At 45.1% G+C, this 19,392-nt stretch overlaps 1 protein-coding gene across 5 annotated transcripts in view; it reads right to left on the bottom strand.

Moving 5' to 3' along the window:
- Nucleotides 1-19,392, bottom strand: part of DNAH9 (dynein axonemal heavy chain 9) — a 371,124-nt gene that overhangs the window by 208,702 nt on the left and 143,030 nt on the right. For all 5 annotated transcript variants that reach the window (XR_016223981.1, XM_070061398.2, XM_089317689.1 and 2 more), the window contains 4 exons: nucleotides 18,534-18,691; nucleotides 12,949-13,087; nucleotides 9,746-10,033; nucleotides 3,747-3,957 (listed from right to left, as the gene is read on the bottom strand). Coding sequence is in view for 4 of the 5 variants with exons in the window: in XM_070061398.2 (XP_069917499.2) it covers nucleotides 3,747-3,957; nucleotides 9,746-10,033; nucleotides 12,949-13,087; nucleotides 18,534-18,691 (796 nt within the window). In the remaining variant the exon portion in view is untranslated. The remainder of the gene's footprint in view (nucleotides 1-3,746; nucleotides 3,958-9,745; nucleotides 10,034-12,948; nucleotides 13,088-18,533; nucleotides 18,692-19,392) is intronic.

The raw sequence follows: 19,392 nt of genomic DNA, 5'->3' as shown, positions 1-19,392 counted from the left end.
TTGAACAGTTTCTTGGGATGGATCCTAGCTTCCTTCACTTCTACCTTCTATCCTAAAGAGAGTTTAAAGTTTCTTCTTACAGGCTTTGAATGTGGCCCACAGGTTCTGTCCGCAGTTTCTTTTTATTGCTTCCTAGAGAGGTCACCATTTCATTTTCTTTTTCAACCAGGGGTTAAGAGAGCATCTTTTGGTTTGAAGTAGTAAAATTCTTTGTCGTTATTTTCTTGATATTTGTTTCTAACTCCATTGCACTGCCATCTGATAATGTGGCTTTCAAAATAATACTTTTAAATTTATTATAGCTTTCTCTGCAATAAATTAAATTTTTAATGTTTGAAAATAGTCCATGAACCAATCAAGAAAGGAATATTCTGTACTTGTAGGTTATAAAGTTCTGTAACAATGTGTTACATTGAGTTTGATGATATAATTTTTTACATTATACAAATTTATTTTTTCAATTTTACAGTCTATTTAATATTTGGCCATTTAAAAGTAATTTTTATTTACAAAAAGGGAATAAATTTCTTGTATTTCATATATATAGTGTTAAAAGCATAATGATGCTTTCCACTCTACCCTACCTCCCTCTTTCTTTCTTATTTTTCTTTTAATTTTTTACAACAACATACTTTCAATTTACTTTATGTTTTTTTAACCAGAAATCTTTTACATAACGTATACAAACTTCATGCATTTAATAAACACAACCTTTAGGAACCTAGTGATTCTTCCAGCCTTACCTGTGTTCACATGGGCAAGCCAGAACTCTACGGCCAGGGTCATGTGGTTTTGTTAATTCAGAAATGCTATGATCTTTTGCAGTTGGGGGGGGGGTTCAATTTTGTCTATTTCTTCTATAATTTTAATTATTTCTTTTCTCCTTCTAATTTTGGGTTTGGATTGCTGTTGGTTTTCTAGGTCCTTGACATGCATCAATAGCTTGTTTATTTGGTGCCTTTCCAATTTCTTGACATAGACACCAATTGCTATAAACTTTCCTCTTAACACTACTTTTGTTGTATCCCTGTGCCTTTCCCCAGGCCTCAGTGTTTTCACAGTCCATCCTAGCACACAAGGCTCCCACAGTCATGAGTGCCCATCCCCTTGTCAATTCTCCCAGCCAGACTCATGCATCTCCTCTCAGCTGGTGGCTAGCCACACAGACACAAGCTGGCACAGCTGTTACGTATGTCTAAAATGGCACCTGCCCTCTGTCCTCGTTCCAGGATGCTCGTGCTAGGCGGTTAGGGAGAGAGAAATGTACCCCCCATTTTTTTGCCTCTAGGTTGGCAGGTACACTGTCCCCCACCACACTCACAGCAGGCTCTTCTTTATTGCCAGTGGCTTGGGCTGCTGCAGTCTGGTCTCACCTCACTCTCCAAAGATCCTGAATTGTGTGAGTCCACACCCTCTACGTAGAAGCATGGAGTTTCCTCTGCAATTTTCTCCCTAACTCTTTCCTGAGATTGTGCTCTCTCCATTTTTTTTTAAACTCTCTTCCCCTAGACTGCAGCAGTAAGCTCCCTCCCTATTCCGCCATCTTGGAATCCTCTATAATGTGCTTCTTTGTGTCTATACTTATTTTCTGTCTACTGGAACTAACTTTGAAAAAGTTATATTAAAAGAGCATTGGTGCTAGCGCCGTGGCTCAATAGGCTAATCCTCCGCCTGCGGCGCCGGCACACTGGGTTCTAGTCCCGGTTGGGGTGCCGGATTCTGTCCCAGTTGCTCCTCTTCCAGTCCAGCTCTCTGCTGTGGCCTGGGAGTGCAGTGGAGGATGGCCCAAGTGCTTGGGCCCTGCACCCGCATGGGAGACCAGGAGAAGCACCTGGCTCCTGCCTTCGGATCAGCGCGGTCCACCGGCTGCAGCGCACTGGCCGCAGCAGCCATTGTGGGGTGAACCAATGGAAAAGGAAGACCTTTCTCTCTAATCTCTCTCTCTCGCTGTCCACTCTGCCTGTCAAAAAAAAAAAAAAAGAGCGTTGGTTATAGTGGTGAGCATAGCTGCCTTCCAAAGTTACATTAAAAGAAGCCATCATATTTGCATTTTACCAAGTTCTAAAATTATTTAAAAATTTGAATCCCCTTTACTTTGAAATTATCATGTTTAGTGAATACAGATTTATGATTATTGTATCTCTTTGTCATTTCCCTAAATTTGGTGTATAAATTTAATAAAATTCTGACTAGAATTTCAGCAGAATTTAAAAGTTTGAATTCTATTATTGAACTTATATTTAATATGGAAAAAGAAGTGCCTGAGGCTCATCAAGAACATTACAAAGGGATATTGAGGTGAGACTTACCTCATCAGATATTAAAATATCCTATAAAATGACTATAGAAGTAGAAATATAATGATATTAGTATAGGGTTAGGTAAGTAATTGAGTGGAGCAGAAGCCCAGAACCAGATCTCAATACAAGATTTACACAATTTAATGAATGACAAGCTATTAATTCATAGAAAGGATGACTTACTTAATAAATGGTTCTGGCATAGTCAGTTATCCATCAGGAAGAAAATAAAGCTGACTGCCTACCTTACCTTATGCTAAACCCCCAAATAAATTCCAGGTGTATGAAATATATTGATGTAAAAAGAATCCATATTGACCAAATTCATTGTAGTACCTCTGCAGCTGAATGTTACAAAGGGCTACAAGCTCAGTAGGAATCCCAGATGCCAAGAAGACTAGATAGGCCTAATTTCGTTTTTAGAAAAAAAAATAAAACATGGTAAAATATGTCACAAAGCTTCTACAAAAAATGATAGATGAGAAAAAAACATTAGCAATGAATATAGCCAACAAAGGGTTAATTCCTTTGCTAGACAATGAGCTCTTACAAAGCGATAAAAAATAATGAGGGGAAATAAAATCACAAAAGAGCCGATTGCTAATACCCCTCAGAAGGGAAAGATGCTAAACCTCACTAATAGTGAAAGAAAAAAAAAACTCAGAGCAGCTGTGTGTTAAGGCCCCTTGTTCTGGGCCTCTGATGGAAGCTCCCAGCTTGGAGAGATGCAGACAGTTTGATCCTGATGTAGTCAGACATCCGGACGTTAGTGGGGAGCTGAGGTCTCCTTCCAGAAACCACGGAGAAAGGCCTATCAGCTCCTTTTTCTTTCCTGCCCTCCTTCAGGGCCAGCAACCCTTTCCAGTGTATCTCAGTGATACTTAGCTCTTAGCAGGCGAATCTGAGCTCAGCGCTGAATGAACTCAGCTGTGGGGCCCTTAGCATCCCTTTGGGAGGGAAGATGGCTCTAGGAAACCTGGGATGGAACGGATAGCTTCAGCATCAGCAGGGGCCTGGCCTAGGCACAGTGTTCTAGAGGGCAGCTTCTGCATCACCGCTGATGGGGAGAGAGGTGCCTCTGATGGATGCTACACTGCACTGCTTTTTTTTTTTTTTTAAGGGAGGAGTTGTAGGCTCCCCTATCTCACACCAAGCATTGCAGCAACTCAGCACCATGGACTGTGCTCCAGGATCAGCAAGCTGCAGCTGAATGCCTGCCCTGCTTGCTCTTCTTCCAGTGCCTTCTCCAAAAGGCAGCAGACAGAGCTCTCCCAGGAGGAAGAACGTCTGAAGGACCGATGCTTCCCTCCAAGACCAAACTGGCTTTTCCGCTCAGTTGGTCTCGAACAGACCAGTCCCACGTTCTCTGTGGTTCACTCCCACTACAGTTCCCGGGGGGACTGTGAGGGCAGCAGGGACTTTCTCCTAGAGGGATCCTCCTCTTACCATCTTTCCATTCTCGTGTGGCTGGGTTGATGATGCCGAAGAGCTCATCATTTGTGACTGCTTTGGGGTTCAGGTCCGTCCAGACAGGGCGGCGTTTCATGATTTGATAGGTCTTGTGCAGCGACCTCAGCACCTGCGACTTGCCAGTGCCAGCACCACCCACCACGAACACAGAGTGCCGTACTGCCAGCAGCTCCTCCAGCTGGACCACCTGGGGACACACAAGAGTCAGCCATGGGGACCAACCTGCTACTCCACTACATCTCCACTGTACTGCTGTGAGCCGGGCTGCTGTCTAAGGGAGGGTTAGTTGCCCAGGATGAGTTAGGGTCTGAAATATAGGGGGATAATCAATGTGATTCATTTGTTCACTTATTCACTCATAATTATTAGTTGCCAACTAAGTATTAGTGTGTGCACCAGGTGAGGGGGGCCCAGAGATAGTCTCAATCTGATGGGGGAAGAAACGTCAGGTTGATAGATTATAATGTAGGATGGTGAGTGCTATACTAGCGGTGTATACAAAGACAGGAGGGAGTGACTGATTTTGTACAGATACAAGGGCACCAAGAAAAGCTTCTCTCAAAAGGGGACATTTGAATAGGGGCTCCAGGAATAAGTAGGAGGTTGCCTCAAAGATGCGCAAGAAAGCTGTTCCAGACAGGAGTAACAGCACAGACGGAGGCTTGCAGTGGGGCAGAGCCTGATGTGGTTGTGCGATGGTTTGGTGAGGCTGGGATTGAGGAGGCCCAGGGGGTGCTGGCAGCAGCAAAGGTCTCGTCACTCTGGAACTGGCTTCCCTCCAGGATCAGTAAGAATCTGATTACGTCCTTGCCATCACTCTGTCCCTTAAGCGGTTCTCTTTGGCTTACACAGCCCTTGTGCAGCCTGACCCAAACCAGCCTGCCTTTCCTCTCAACTCCCAACGCACCCACATCCCATCCCAACATCTATTTGGAGCTGTTCCGTGATGCTTGTTCCTGGTCTAGGCCTTCGAACACAATGTGCCTTCTGTTCAGAAATGACCCTTTTTCCGGCCTTTCTCTGGCCAAGTTCAGTGCATCTTCAGGAAGCCTTGGGTCCAGGGTAGGTATATCCCAGACCCAGACCCACAGGCTACATCCTAGCACTGAGCAATACTGCAATGGTTACTTTTCTGGATCCCTATTCTATTTCAGCTCCTCGAAGGCAGGCAGAGCTAGACCACTCATCTCTCTCCTTTCACCATCCAACAGAGAATCTGGCACATACCAAGTGCTGAATAAAACAGGGGTTGAAAATATGATGGAGGGTTGGGAAGGTCTTGAGAGGACTTGGCATCATGATCAAAAACACTTGAATATTATTATAGTTCAGGTTTTTTGTATTTTGGACTATAAGGTTCTTGGCAGCAAAATGTTGACAGGGTGATGGGACCATAATAAGTTTTTTTCTCATACATTTCATTCATTTATTCCACATTGTAAAAAAGTGATAATTATTGCTGGCCACGCTTTTAAAATGCAGGTGATACAGGTGTTAAAAAGAATTCTAGAATTGGGAGAATTTTAGGGAATTTGGAGAAGAGCATTAGTTTTATGTTCAACATGAAGGGAGTGAGTTAATGGATACTTTGGGTAAGATGATTAGCTTGGTTGGGGCATGATAATTTTCTGAACTATTGATTTGTGTTTTGTTTTCATTGCGTCAATGTTTCTTCTTCTCTCTCCAAGGGATTGCTGTTCCTATCACTCAGAGCATGTATTAGGACTCATTCCTTTTTTCCCTCAGCCAGCTCAATTAAGATGTAATCAACAAATAAAAAATGATATGTATTTATGGTGCAGAAAGTGATGTTTTGATATATGAATATGCTATGAAATGATTAAATCAAAGTGATTAGCATATCCATTACCACACATATTTATCATTTTTGATGTTAAGAAGATTTAATATCTACTCTCTGAGCAATTTTCATTTTCTTTTTAAAAATTAATTAATTTATTTGAAAGGCTGACACACACACACACACACACACACACATACATACACAGAGACACACAGAGAGAGGAGAGAGACAGAGAGAAGTCTTTCATCCTCTCTCCTCTGCTTCACTCTCCAAATGGCCACATCAGCTGGAACTGGGCCAGGCCAATGGTATGGAACATGAAATTTAATCTGGGTCTCCCACACGGGTGTCAGGGAACTTGAACCCAGACACTCTGATATGGGATGCAGGAATTCTAGCAGTGTTTTTACCACTGTGCCAAATGTCCACCCCCAACCCTTAGCAATTTTTAAGCATATCTTACTATTAACTGAAGTCCATATCTTGTGCAATGGAGCACCAGAAAACTTATCCACCCTAACTGAAACTTTGCACCACCCTCATGGATACACCCAGAGTAATATTTGACCACATGTATGGGCATACTATGGCCCAGTTCAGCTGGCACATAATCTTAACCATCACACTATCTTCAGTATAATAATTAGAACTTTGTTTTAGTCCCTTCACTTGGCTGTGGGTGAGCAGGTAGATGGCCCTGAGGCTGAGCGACCCCCAGAAGAACCAAAAGGCTTTAAACTGGGGACCCATACACTGAAAGCAGTCCTAATTTCTGCCCAAAGAGTTTACTAAGTTTGCTTAAAGTCTTCCTTTTCCTTTTTGGCCTAGGGTTAAATGCCTGGCTGCATATGATCTGCACTACTTGGGAACTGTGGATTGGAAGGAGGTAGTAAGAGTATTGGGAGCCAAGTGGCAAAATTATAGAGTAAACAGACTTAATGAGGCCCCTTGGCTATTTTCAATTCTCTTTCTCATCTCTGCCCTTCTAAGCTACCACACTCAAGTCCAGAACTTCTCTAGGGCTCCACTTGGCAGGATAGAGGCCTCCTGGCCCCCTTTCCCCGAAACCCTCCCTCAGCACACTCTGCCTGAGCTGTAAACCCAATTTTATCCTCTTTCCATCCTTTCAGAAATCAGCAATATCTTTTTTGCAGCTTCCATATGTCCATGAGTTCATTCCTTTTTCATTAAGATAGAATAAACAAATACGATCACTTTTAAGGGATTGCACGAGGCCACCCCAAACCAGAGCCCCACGAGGCAGTGTAGGATGTTATTTTTCAGAAGCTTGGCTGGACAGAACACATGAAAAGTGGGTAGGAACACCCTCTGCTCCATGAGCTGTTACTCATGGCATCTGTCTCACCAGCAGAGCAGAAAAACAGTTACAAGAAGGAAGAGAAGGCAGAGAAGGAGACAGTATGTGACCCAGCTGACTACAGAATCTAAAGAGTAAGAGTCTCAGCAGAGTTAAGTCTCAGAAAATGGGGAAAGGGGGTCAGATGGCTTTGCCAGACTCCCAGAGAGTTTGGGAAGATGTGGGCGGTCCTGATTCTAAGACACCATCCTCAGGGATGCACCTTATAAACTTCATTGGACTTAACTAAATTTTTTTGTGGGGTGGAAGTGCCTCTTAGGATTAGACCCTTTGTGCGTGCGTGCATGTGTGTGTGTGTGTGCATGCACGCATGTTTAAGATTTATTTATTTTGAAGACAGACTGATGGGGGAGGGTAGAGAAAGGGGAGGAGGGAGAAAGATCTTCCATCAGCTATTTTACTCTTCAAATGCCCACAATACCTGAGGATGGGACAAGTGGAGGCCAGGAGCCAGGAATTCCATCTAGGTCTCTGACATGGGTGGAAGGGGCCCAAGTATTTGGACCATCATCTACTGCCTTCCTAGGTGCGTTAGTGGGAAGCTGGATTGGAAGAGGATATCCAAGAGGGGACATGGGTATCCAAGTGGTGACTTAATCTGCTGCAGGGCCATGCCTGCCAAAAGGATTAGACCCTTTAAAGGAAAGGCCTCTATATCATGCTTCACATTCAAAGGCCTCTATCTCATGGTTCTATATTATTTTTTGAATCTTATCACCCACTTGCTCCCACTTTGCCTTGGCACCCAACACTCCAGTAGCCTTTCTGTTAGCAACATGGACCTCCTGCTTCTTCTGGTACAGTCTCTCTGCTTCCCTACCCCTACTCCCCATACCCTTTGGCTAACCATTTTTCCTCTTCCTAAAGGTTATCCCGCCCATGTCTTCCTTTCAAAAACTTATCTGCCAAGTTTGGGCAGAGGGAAACTGGGAGTGGGGATGGGCCACCTGACAGAAAGAGTCACTTGTGAAGTACCAGGTCGCCATTCTAGAAATGAAAGCAGACATCTACCTGCCATGGGAAGGTGATATCCCAGTGCATTCCTAATTCAATAGACTAATCCTCCACCTGTGGCGTCGGCACCCTGGGTTCTAGTCTTGATCGGGGTGCCGGATTCTGTCCCAGTTGCCCCTCTTCCAGTCCAGCTCTCTGCTATGGCCCAGGAGTGCAGTGGAGGATGGCCCAGGTCCTTGGGCCCTGCACCCGCATGGGAGACCAGGAGGAAGCACCTGGTTCCTGGCTTCAGATCAGTGCGTTGTGCCGGCTGCAGCGCACCGGCCGCAGCGGCCATTGGAGGGTGAACCAACGGTAAAGGAAGACCTTTCTCTCTGTCTCTCTCTCTCTCTCACTGTCCACTCTGCCTGTCAATAAATAAATAAATAAATAAACTATATGATCTTATAATTATCAAAGTAAAAAAATCCAAAATGAGTCCCCCTGGGCTAAACCAAAATTGGTCCCTGCCTTTTCCAGCTTCTAAAACTTCCTTGACTCCAGCTCTTTCTTCTGATTTCAAATCTAGTGATGGTTGGTTACTCTCCCTCCCAGGAAACTTCTCTGACCCTACTCAGATGCCCCCCTCTTCCACTTATAAAGACCCCTGTGATTACACTGGATCCACCTGGATAACCCAGGATCATCTCCCTTCTCAAGGTCGGTTAGCTGAGTCAGAGCCTTAATTCCACCTGCATCCTTAGTCCTCCCTGGACATCAACAACTTCACAGGTTCTTGGGAATAGCACAGGGGCACCTTTTGGGGGAGCCGGAGCATTATTTTACCCATGATTCCAATGCCTTCTTTTCAATTGTAAGGAAGTTTTACAGGAGTGCAACTGGATAAAAAGAATAACTTTTAATATTCTATAGCATTTCAGGATAACTATGATTGACAATTGTTGTCTATTTAAAAATAGCTAACAGGATTTTAAAAGTTCCCAACACAAAGAAATGATTCATGTCTTGGGTGACAGCTGTACAGATGACGTTGATCTGATCGTTACACATTATAAACATACATTAAAATGTGACAGTGTGCCCTGTAAGTATATACCATAGTTATGTGCCAGTTAAAAAATTTAAAAAGAAAAATCTCCTGGAGATCACTTCAAAATCCTTATGAAGTGGGGCCAGCATGGTGGCATAGTAGGTTAAGCCTCCGCCTGTGGTGCTGGCATCCCTTATGGGTGCCAGTTTGAGTCCTGGCTGCTCCTCTCTGATACAGCTCTCTGCTATAGCCTGGGAAGGCAGTGGAAGATGGCCCAAGTGCTTGGGCCTCTGCACCCATGTGGGAGACCTGGAAGAGGAGCCTAGATCCTGGCTTCAGAACACCTCAGCTCCAGCCTTTGCAATCATTTGGGGAATGAACCAGTGAATGGAAGACCTTTGTCTCTTTCTGTAACTCTGCTCTCAAATAAACTAAATCTTAAAAAAAAAATCTTATGAAGTCAGCCAAATGGCACACGCACCAACACGGCTTCCATGCTTCATCCCTGTCACTGCTCTGTAATCACGTATGAAGGAATTCACATGACAGAGCAGACTGTGTATGCCTTCACCTTCCCATTAGATCATGAGCCCCCAGATGGCAGGGAGGGCTTCCCCCATCTTCTGTGTTTCCTACTAAGCATTTCACACTGTGCAGCCCTAAGAAAGGGCTGTTGAAATGAATAGTTACTCGGTATGTATCTGGCTGTACATCTAAAGCAACCATTTGGGTTAAGGTTGAAGGCTAACCCGTGGTTCAAGAAAACAATGAAGAGGCAGAGAGCTCTTTGGAGGGACTCCCTCGTTTACCTTGAGTACGAAGTTCTCCTCAGCCTGGAGCTTCAGGTCCACCACTGCCTTCCTCACCAGAGCTTCGAACTGGGGGTCTCTCCGCCGGGGGACGTCCAGGGCAGGAAAGAGGTCCCCGATCAGTCCCATGAAAACAGGCATGTCGTCGGTCACGATCTTGGGGACATTGAAGTCACGCAAGGAGCGCATCAGGACTTGGTCCTCAGGCCGGTCAGGGTCTCCTCTCTTCAGGGACCCTGCCACCACCAGCACTGACTTGATGGCCCTCAGGCCCCAGTCATAGTGATCCTGTGGGTAGGCAACATGGGTTAGATCAAGACACTGGGGCCAGGGTCTGCAGATTATGGCTATGGTGTTGGTATGAGGTCATTTCTAAGGCATAAGCGGGGGCATGGGAAAGAATGAATGACTGAGAGAATCAGGGTCCCAGAATTCCAGTGCCTGGTCTGCATGAGCTACTTTTCCAGCTGTGACTAGAACAGGTCAGACACATACACACAAAGGGCTGGGGACCAGGAGGTTGAGACAGAACCATTTGTAAACCTCTCTGACTACTCCTTGTACATCAGAAGGTGGAGGATTGTTAGGGAGGGAGTTCTGTTAGCTCCTAGAGATGGTCCAGGTGCAGGCTGCTCTTTCATGCTCCATCCTGCAGGGCTTCAAACTCTCTGGGAAAGTGAGGTTTGTTTTTTTTTTTTAAGTTCCTTAAAGTAGGTTCCATCTAAGATGGAGCCCCCCCACTGGCAGTGGTCACAAGTAGAGTCCAGGGGAGGGACAGCAGACCACACTGCTGGCCCCAGGTCTCAGAATAGCATGGTTGTTTGGGCAGTGGGAGGGAGCAGTGATAAAGCTTGTGGTTCAGAGGAGTATGCAGTCAAAACTCAAGTTCCAGCTCTGACGCTTGCTTTAGAGCAGATTATTTATTAAGGCTGTGATAAATGCTACAAAGGAAAAATTCAGTGTACAGGGAGGGCAATGGACAAGACTCCAAGCTCTTGACTTTGGCCTAGTTCAGCCTGGCCATTGTGGTCATTTTGCGAGTGAATCAGCAGTTAGAATCTCTATGTCTATCCTTCTCTGTCTCTGCCTCTCAAGTACTCATTAAAAGATGTTTACATATGTATTTTTCAAAAATACCCAAGACAGTAGATGTCAGTGAAGACCAAATAAGGAAGAAGTACAGTGAAGGCCAGATGGAATGGGATATCCACAGGCCCAGGGGTGAGAAGACTGCCAATTTCAAGGAACTTAAGGAATACCAAAGGAAGACCAATGCGGATGGAGTACAGCACCACAGGAAGAGTGTGCGAGTTGGAGCTGCAGAGGTGGGCGGGAGGCAGAGCTCCACACAGTCCTTCACAGAAAGTGACAAGGAAGCTAGTCTTTTCCTATTAGGAATACTTTTACGTGATCACCCCCATTGATGGCTAAGGAACAGGTTAGAGGAACTAAAGCAGAGGTGGAGAAACTAGTAGACAGGCAGTTGCAATAGTCTGAGCGAGCGATATGGGTGCTTGGAATCAAAGTGGCAGTAATGAGTATGGGAAGAAAATGGACTTATTTGAGAAATATCCAGGGAGTCGAATCTGCATCAGTTCACTCATGATTAGATACAGGGCCGACAAGGAGGAAAGTGTCGAAGACGACTGCCATGGTAGTAGAATCAGCAAGTGAATGAATGGTGGCTTCACCCACTGCAGCAGGAAAGGCAGGTGTAGGCTTGGTGGAGGGTGGGGCAGCTGGCAGGGGAGATCAACTTTAGAGGTACAGAGCTGGAGTTGCTTTATCAACACTCACAGATACTATATAGAGCACTGAATATACAGTGTTAGAACTCAAAAGAAAGGTTTGAGATTGGGCTGTAAGAGCGGGAGTCACTGGCCACACGTTAGTGGTGGTGAGAACCTAGATACAATGAGAAAGGAAGTATGAAGGCATTATAATATTCTTTATTTTGAACACAGACTCCAACTGGGCTGAGAGAGCCTGTGTTGTGGCAGCAGAGGTGATCAAAGAGATAACCCCAAAGGGAAGGTGAAACCCACTGGGAGCAGCCCAGGGGAGCATGGTTGACTGTCCTTGCCCCTCAGACATTCTCCATCCAAGGTATAAGGCTTGCAGGTGTGCAGCCATATTTTTATTAAGGTTTTATTTCCCATGAGTGTGCTTGCCTTAGGCAAAAGCCACAGCCAAGGTCATCAGAAGTATGAGCAATGACAAGTATGGAACTAGTTGTGCCCAATTCTCTCCACAATGCTCTCCCCATCTCCTGTTCCTTTGAGTAGAACTATTCCCTCCAGGAACTTTTGTTGGCCACTGCAGTGTTTCTCGTGAGCTAATGGTGTTGCTGAGGTGCTGCTAAGTGTTCTATTAAGAATGGAGTTCTGTGGTTAAATAATTCTGAAAAATGTTATGTTAACAAATGAATATGGGGCTGGACATTTGACACAGTGTTAAGATGCAACTTGGAACACCTGCATCATGTTTCAGAGTGTCTTGGGTTCAAGTCCTGGCTCTGTTTCTGATCTCAGGTTCTTTCTGAGGGGACCAGGTGATAGATCAAGAACTTGGATGCCAGCCACTTATGTGGAAGTCCTGGATCGAGTTTCAAGCTCTTGGTTCAACTGTCAAGACCATTTGGGGAGTGAACAGGTGGATGGAAGATTCTCTCTCTCTCTCTCTCTCTCTCTCTCTTTGTCTTCCAAAAAAAAATGAATATAACTTTTTAAAAATATTTATTTATTATCTTGAAAGTCAGGGTTACAAAAAGAGGGGGAGAGACACAGAGAGATATTCCATCCACTGGTTCACTCCCCAAATAGTGGCAATAGCCAGGGCTGAGCCAGGAGCCAGGAGCTTCATCTGGGTCTTCTACGTGGGTAGCAGGGGCCCAAGCACTTGGGCTATGTTCCATTGCCTTCTCAGGCCATTAGCAGGGAGCTGGATAAGAAATGGAGCAGCTGGGACACAAACCAGTGCCCATATGGCTTTACCTGCTACACAATGTCAGACCCTAAGTAAAACTTTCAATAAATGAACATGAATCACTATTGTAGAAGTGTTCAGAACTTTTAATATGCTTATGGGCACAATGGATCTCTTAAAAATTTCAAATATGTTTCCATAAGACATTGGCCTCAGATTCTTCCACAGCTGAGGCTGTTGCATGGTTCTTGGTTATCTGGCCTCCCTACAGATCTTACCTGTTTGGAGAGAAGCTCCTTGCACAACTTGTAGAGGGTGATGAACTTTCTGGCTAATACCCGGGCTTCGATGAATCCTTCTGCCACCAGCATGATTTCACAGATCAACTCAAAGTCTGGAACAACCATTGCACAGGGCCTGTGAAGAAAAAGACAGAAGCCTGAGATACTTTCCTAGCCACAGGGTTGAAGAGGAGACCATTAGACAGGAGACACTGGCTGAGACCACACATGGAGGCATCTGAGAATGTAAAAACTCATGGGGGAACTTAGCAAATTATTTCACCTAAGCTTTTTAATTTAAAGATAAGTTCATAAGAATAAAGAAGGTGAATTCTCTTGCCCAAAGTGATATTAGCACACAGGGACAGAGTTGGGGCTATGATTCAGGCCTTGTAACTCGGGTCCAATGTGCTTTGTACAGGGCATAGATTAATAAGCAAATGGTGCAATATAGATTAGGGGCTAAGACAGAGGAACTGAGTGTCTACAATACATTGAGAGTCTTCCTATTCCTAATCCTCAAGACGTATGTCTCTACCAAACCTACACATCCTGGGCTGCTTTTATACCTATTTGCATACAAATTCAAGCTTCTAATGCTGAGGTCTAAAGCAGGTATCTATTAACCCCACCTTGACACAAAGTGGCACAAATGAGAAAATAGAAGTGGATTTTGTCTCTGTATGAGTTACTATGATTTTCTCCCCTTCAGGATAAAACACATCTGATTATACAATTACTTAAAAATTAATTTGTTAGGTATGCAGTAGGAAGCATTTTTCCTACACTCATAGAAAATTTTCTAATCATTTCATTTAAGTATACCCTTTCTGTATGAAATATTTTACTTTGCATTCAAATTCAAAGGAGCAACCAAAACATATTCTTAAAATTATTTTTCTCCCTGAACCTAAAATTAAATATGCGTCTACACAACAGAATGCAATACGACTGTGAGAAATAATGCCATAGAAGGAGAACTACTTAATGACATGGGGAAACCTTAATTAACAGAAGCAGGATACTAACTAATACAGAGTCAGATTCTAATTTTGAAAACAAAAGCTCTGTGGACATAGTACAGGAAGGGGAAATGCAAATTGGCGATATAGATTCTCTCTGGATGACAGGAGTGTGGTGAGGAGGGTGAGAGGCTCTGGGTTCAAACCCCAGTTCTGCCATTTACTAGCTGGGTTATCAGCTCAGTGTAGTAACCCAAGGGTTTTGTACCCTAGGCAATTGGCTGAAGCATCTATTTTCCTACTATACAAGGGAGAAAATAATAGCACCTCCTTTGTAGAGTCTTCGTGAGAATCCAAAGTAGAAGGAAGGCAATGTTCGTATTTACGATTTTGAAAAGCAGTTTTCTGGTTTTCTCTCAGCTTCCTTCTATGGATGTGCTGTGTGCACTGAGTGTCTGTGTGCCCCCACCCAGATTCAGATGTTGAAATCCTCATCCCCAGGGTGATGGTGTTTGGAGGTGGGGCTTTTTGGAGGTGATCAGTTCCTGTGGGAGGGTGGAAGCCTTGGAGGAATGGGATTAGTGCCCGTAAAGAAAATGCCAGAGAGAACTCTTCTTTCTGCTGTATGAGGACACAGTGCTGCAACCCTAAAGAGGGCTCCCCACTGTCTGTTGTTTCACTGTCTGGCCACGCAGTCTGTGATAGTTCACGGCTGGAGTTTGGGGTTGGGGATAAAAGGAATAATTTCTATCTGCCTTCTTTATCCTTTGTCATACAAAGTTTTTAAATAAATGCTTTGTTGGGGCCACACTGTGGTGTAGAGGGTAAAGCCGCCACCTGCAGCACCGGCATCCCATACGGGTGCCAGTTTGAGTCCTGGCTGCTCCACTTCCTATCCAGCTTTCTGCTATGGCTTGTGAAAGCAGTGGAAGATGGCTCAAGTGCTTGGGTCTCTGCACCTGCATAGGAGACCTGGAGGAGGTTCCTGGCTCCTGGCTTTGGATAGGCACAGCTCTGGCAGTTGCGGCCAATTGTGGAGTGACGCAGCAGAAGGAAGACCTTTCTCTCTCTCTGCCTCTCCTTCTCTCTGTGTGAGTCTGACTTTCAAATAAATAAATAAATCTTAAAATAAAAAAAAATGCTTTGTAAACAAACACCAAGCAATGCAGCAGTTTGTGGCCCCAGTTTAGAGGAGCTTGTTGAAACTCCAACAGCTCTTTGTTAATGAGAACATCACCCAAATCACTCCCATGATATAGAATTGGCAACCAGTGGAGCCCTTTAAAAGTTAAGGGCTGGAGTGGGCATTTGCTGCAGTAGTTAAGAGGCTACCATGAAAATGGAACTGCCCTGGAGTCAAAGGATGCTCAGGTCAGAGCCACTGACCTTGCTGGCTCCAAGCTGAAAAGCCCTTCACTTGGCCCAGCTTCCAAAGTGACCACTGCTGCTGAGGGGACAGCCAAGTAGGGTCAGTAACATTACAGGTAGAACTGTAAATTTTTTGTTAAAGATGCCACCTGCCTTTACCTGGCCAGCTCTCCTCCCAGGCCAGCTGGGTAATGGAAGTAAACGGGGTGCCTTCCCAAGGAGGTTCACACCTCCCTTAGGATGACAGGTCTGGGCCTCATAACTGGCAAGGCCTTGGAGTCCACCTGATTATTGTCAAGGCCTTTTTGTCAGTTTCTATTTGCCTCTTAATCAGAAAATAGACAGTACCTTTCTTAGGTCCTCTAATAATGACTGTCCTTTATTTTAGACCCTGTCTAGCCCACTTGGAGCCTCATCCTTTGTAATTATACCCTCTATTCTTACAACAATGGCTGCACTCCCAACCCATGTGGATTGATGGTCCTCTCTCCCCAATTACCGTATGATTGTTCAGAATTTTTCTACAGACAAACCCCTCTACCCACAAGAGACAAGTGGCCTTTCTCCCAGTCTTGGTTGGGATCAGCTTCACAGCCTCCATCTCGTCAGTAGCGATCTCAGGAACAGCTTTGGGCCACAACGTTTTGTTGATCAACCGACTCAAAACCACTCCAACAGTTACAAAAAGTCACTAGGTCCATTGAGACTCCAGTTGATGCCATCCGAGGTCTCCAAAGCCCAATCACCTCACTGGCAGTGTTTATAGGAGGTGATAATGGAACGAACCAGGCGGTCAACCAAATGCTACCACAGGGATCTACTTGGCTCCTCACCCAGGACAATACCACTTTAGATATTGTCCTACGCCAGTGGAGAGTAACTCGTTGCCCCATGCCAGCAGGAAGCAGCTCTAGAGATAGATCATCGTCCCTCCACCCCTCCTGAACTTTTGAAACTAATGTAATCCCATACAGCTCCTGCTTTATAAAAAAAACAAAAGAAGGAAAGTTGGTAAAATGGCACAGTCTTATCTATGGCGTGATCTACACCCTGACACCATCCTAGGCTCTAGCCCCCGCTGCCAATGCTGGAAGCCACATGGTCCAACCACCAGTGCCAAGCTCCACCCCCATCCTAACGGGATTTGCCACTCCCACTTCCTTACCTCTGCAAAGCTATATAAGACCTATTCTTCCAGTACAGGCTGCTATTCTCTCTGTACATGGGGAGACAGCCTGTCGGATTTCCCCCACTCAACAATAAACCTTTTCCCTTAAAAAGAGAGAGAGAGACTACCAAGAGATACCTGCATCCCACATTGGAATGTCTGGGTTTGTGTTCTGGCTCTGCTTTGAGTTCCAGCTTCCTGCTAATGCCGCCCCTTAGAGGCAGCAGCGATGGCCCAAGTAGTTGGGTCTGCCACCCACAAGAGAGATCCAGATTGAGTTCCCGGCTCCTGGCTCTAGCCCTGGCCCAGCCCTGGGCATTGCAGAGAGATAGGGAGAGACATTTGGGGGGAGTGAACCAGCAGATAGGAGATCTGTCTGGATGTCTCTTTCAAATAAAATTAGCTAATTAATTAATTAATTTCTAAAATATGAAGGACTAGGATACTCAAGGAGCTGCCCCCTGCAGCCCCTTAGGCTTCTGAAAACCAATCACTGTGTGACAACCTCCCCCAGAGAGACAGGGCGCTGTGTCTCGCAGTCCCCAAATGGAACCGACAGCTTTGTCCAAGCTCCTCATGGCTTCTCTCTCTCGCAGGTGAAAGCTCCGTAAGCAGAAAATCAGGGGCCATGGAGCATCCTTTTAGTTTTCTCTTTGTTGGGCCAACTTTACTTTTCTGAAAATAGGACGCAGACTCCAGCTCCTGCTAGAAAATGCATTTGTGGTTTTCTTATCAAAATAAAGAAGATTTAAAAACACAGCAATATTCACGGGTGGCAAGGGTGAAATAAAAGAGGTGTTCGCACGCATCACTACTAGGAGTGTAATTTGGTACTACTCTTTTTAGAAAGCAATTTGGCAATGTGTATCGAGAGCCTTAAAAATGTTCCTACCCGTTAACTCAGTAATTCTGCTTCTGGGAAGCTAGCCAAACAAAATCATCATGCATACAGAAGGAAAGATTTATATACAAAGATGTACATTACAGCATTATGCGTGAATTTATTTTAAATGTTAGAAATGGTCTTAATATTTATCTGCAGGGACTAGTTAATTACATTGTGGACTGTGTACTTGATAGATAAATATGAAGCCATGAAATGAGATTTATTAAGAATATCTAATAGGAGAAAATATTTAGGATATTATGATGATAGACTATGAAGTGAAAAAACAAAGCAAGACATAACTGTGTATAGACGACAAATGTATGGGTTTTAACTACGCATATAAACAATGAAGCACAAGCAAAAAAATAATTTTACTCATAATGGCATGACAGGTGGTTTAAAAAAATCTCTTGTTGCGTAGAGGGTAAAGCCTCCTCCTGTTTTGCCAGCATTCCCATGTGTGTGCTGGTTCATGTCCCAGCTGCTCCACTTCCAATCCAGCTCCCTGCAAATAGCCTGGGAAAAGCAGCATAAGATGGCCCAAATGCTTGGGCCCCTGTACCCATGTGAGAGACCTGGATGAAGTTCCTGGCCCAGCCCTGTCCGTTATGGCCATTTGAGGAGTGACCAGAGAATGGAACATCTGTCTCTCCCCCTCCCCCATACCTGACTGTTCAAAATAAATAAGCAATAATAAAAAATACTTTTTCTACATATTCCCTATTTTCTCTGACTTATATCACATCAGGAGAGGAAGAAGGGGCCAGCACTGTGGTGTAACGGATAAAGCCTCCTCCTGCAGTGCCAGCATCCCACATGCGTGCCTGGCGGTTCTGCTACAATCCAGCTCCCTGCTGATGCACCTGGGAAAACAGTGGAAGATGGTCCAAATCCTTGGGCCCCTGCACCTACATGGGAGACCTGGAAGAAGCTGGTGGCTCCTAGTTTCAGCCTGACTCAGTCCCTGCCGTTGTAGCCATTTGGGGAGTGAACCAGCAGTTGGAAGACCCTCCCCAAGGTGTGTGTGAGTGTAAGTGTGTGTGTGTGTGTGTGTGTGTGTGTGTGTCTCCTCTTTTTCTGTAACTCGGACTTTCCAATAAATAAATAAAAAAATCTTTAAAAGAGAGAGTGAGAGTAAGGGGGGGGGGACTTCTCTTTGGGAGCCCTCATGCGAGGCAGAGCTCATCCAACTCACCTGAAAAGCGCCTTGAGGTTCTCAGGCAGCTCTGTGCGGCCCGCGTAGCCTGGGTTCATGGTGATGAAGATGCCCACGGAAGGATCCAGGCTGATCTCTTCCCCAAGGAAGTTGAACCGTGGCTTCTTGTCTCTAATCGCATCTTGGATGCTTTTGACCTGGTGAAGCAATTGGGGGAAAAGAACTCTTTTGTGTTTGCCTGTGGTCAGTGGTGGGGCCACAAGGGAACCTGGGGATGCCTCGTCACAGCCAGCACAGGCAATATTGTGTGACCCCTGCGCTGAAGGACAGACATGTGGCTGTACCCTGGGTCTCTACTGATGTGTTCTGACGGTGTGTCAGAAAGAAATCTGGCTGCTCACTTCTTTATTTGTGGCTCTGGGGCTTTGGGGATGGCAGTGGACAGCAAAACACGTGTTTCACTGTCTCAGAATGTGGGCTCCCTCTATAGCCATCATTAGCGTGGACCATGTGCCTGGCTGGCATTGTTCTGAGCACTTTCTGTATATGAACTCATTTGAACCTCACCATGCCTCCATTACCACCCCCATTATCATCTTATCACACCCATTTCTGAATGAGAAAACAGCAAACAGCATGGCCAGGTACAGCAGCTTTGCCTAATCACACAGCTACCAGTGGGATTTCAATCCAGCCCAGTGGATTCTGGAGCCCATTCTCTCTCTCTCTCTCTCTCTCTCTCATGATTTATTTAGTTATTTGAAAGAGTTACAGAGAAGAAGAGGCAGGAGAGAGAGAGAGAGAGAGAGAGAGAGAGAGAGGTATTCCATCTGCTATTTCACTCCCCCAAGTGGCCGCAATAGCCAGAGCTGAGCCAATCCGAAGCCAGGAGCCAGGA

The sequence above is a fragment of the Oryctolagus cuniculus genome, chromosome 17 (assembly GCF_051225735.1).
Source record: "Oryctolagus cuniculus isolate XC-2025 breed Fujian yellow rabbit chromosome 17, ASM5122573v1, whole genome shotgun sequence".
In the NCBI taxonomy this organism is placed as follows: Eukaryota; Metazoa; Chordata; class Mammalia; order Lagomorpha; family Leporidae; genus Oryctolagus; species Oryctolagus cuniculus.
This window is presented reverse-complemented; position numbering and strand designations above follow the sequence as displayed.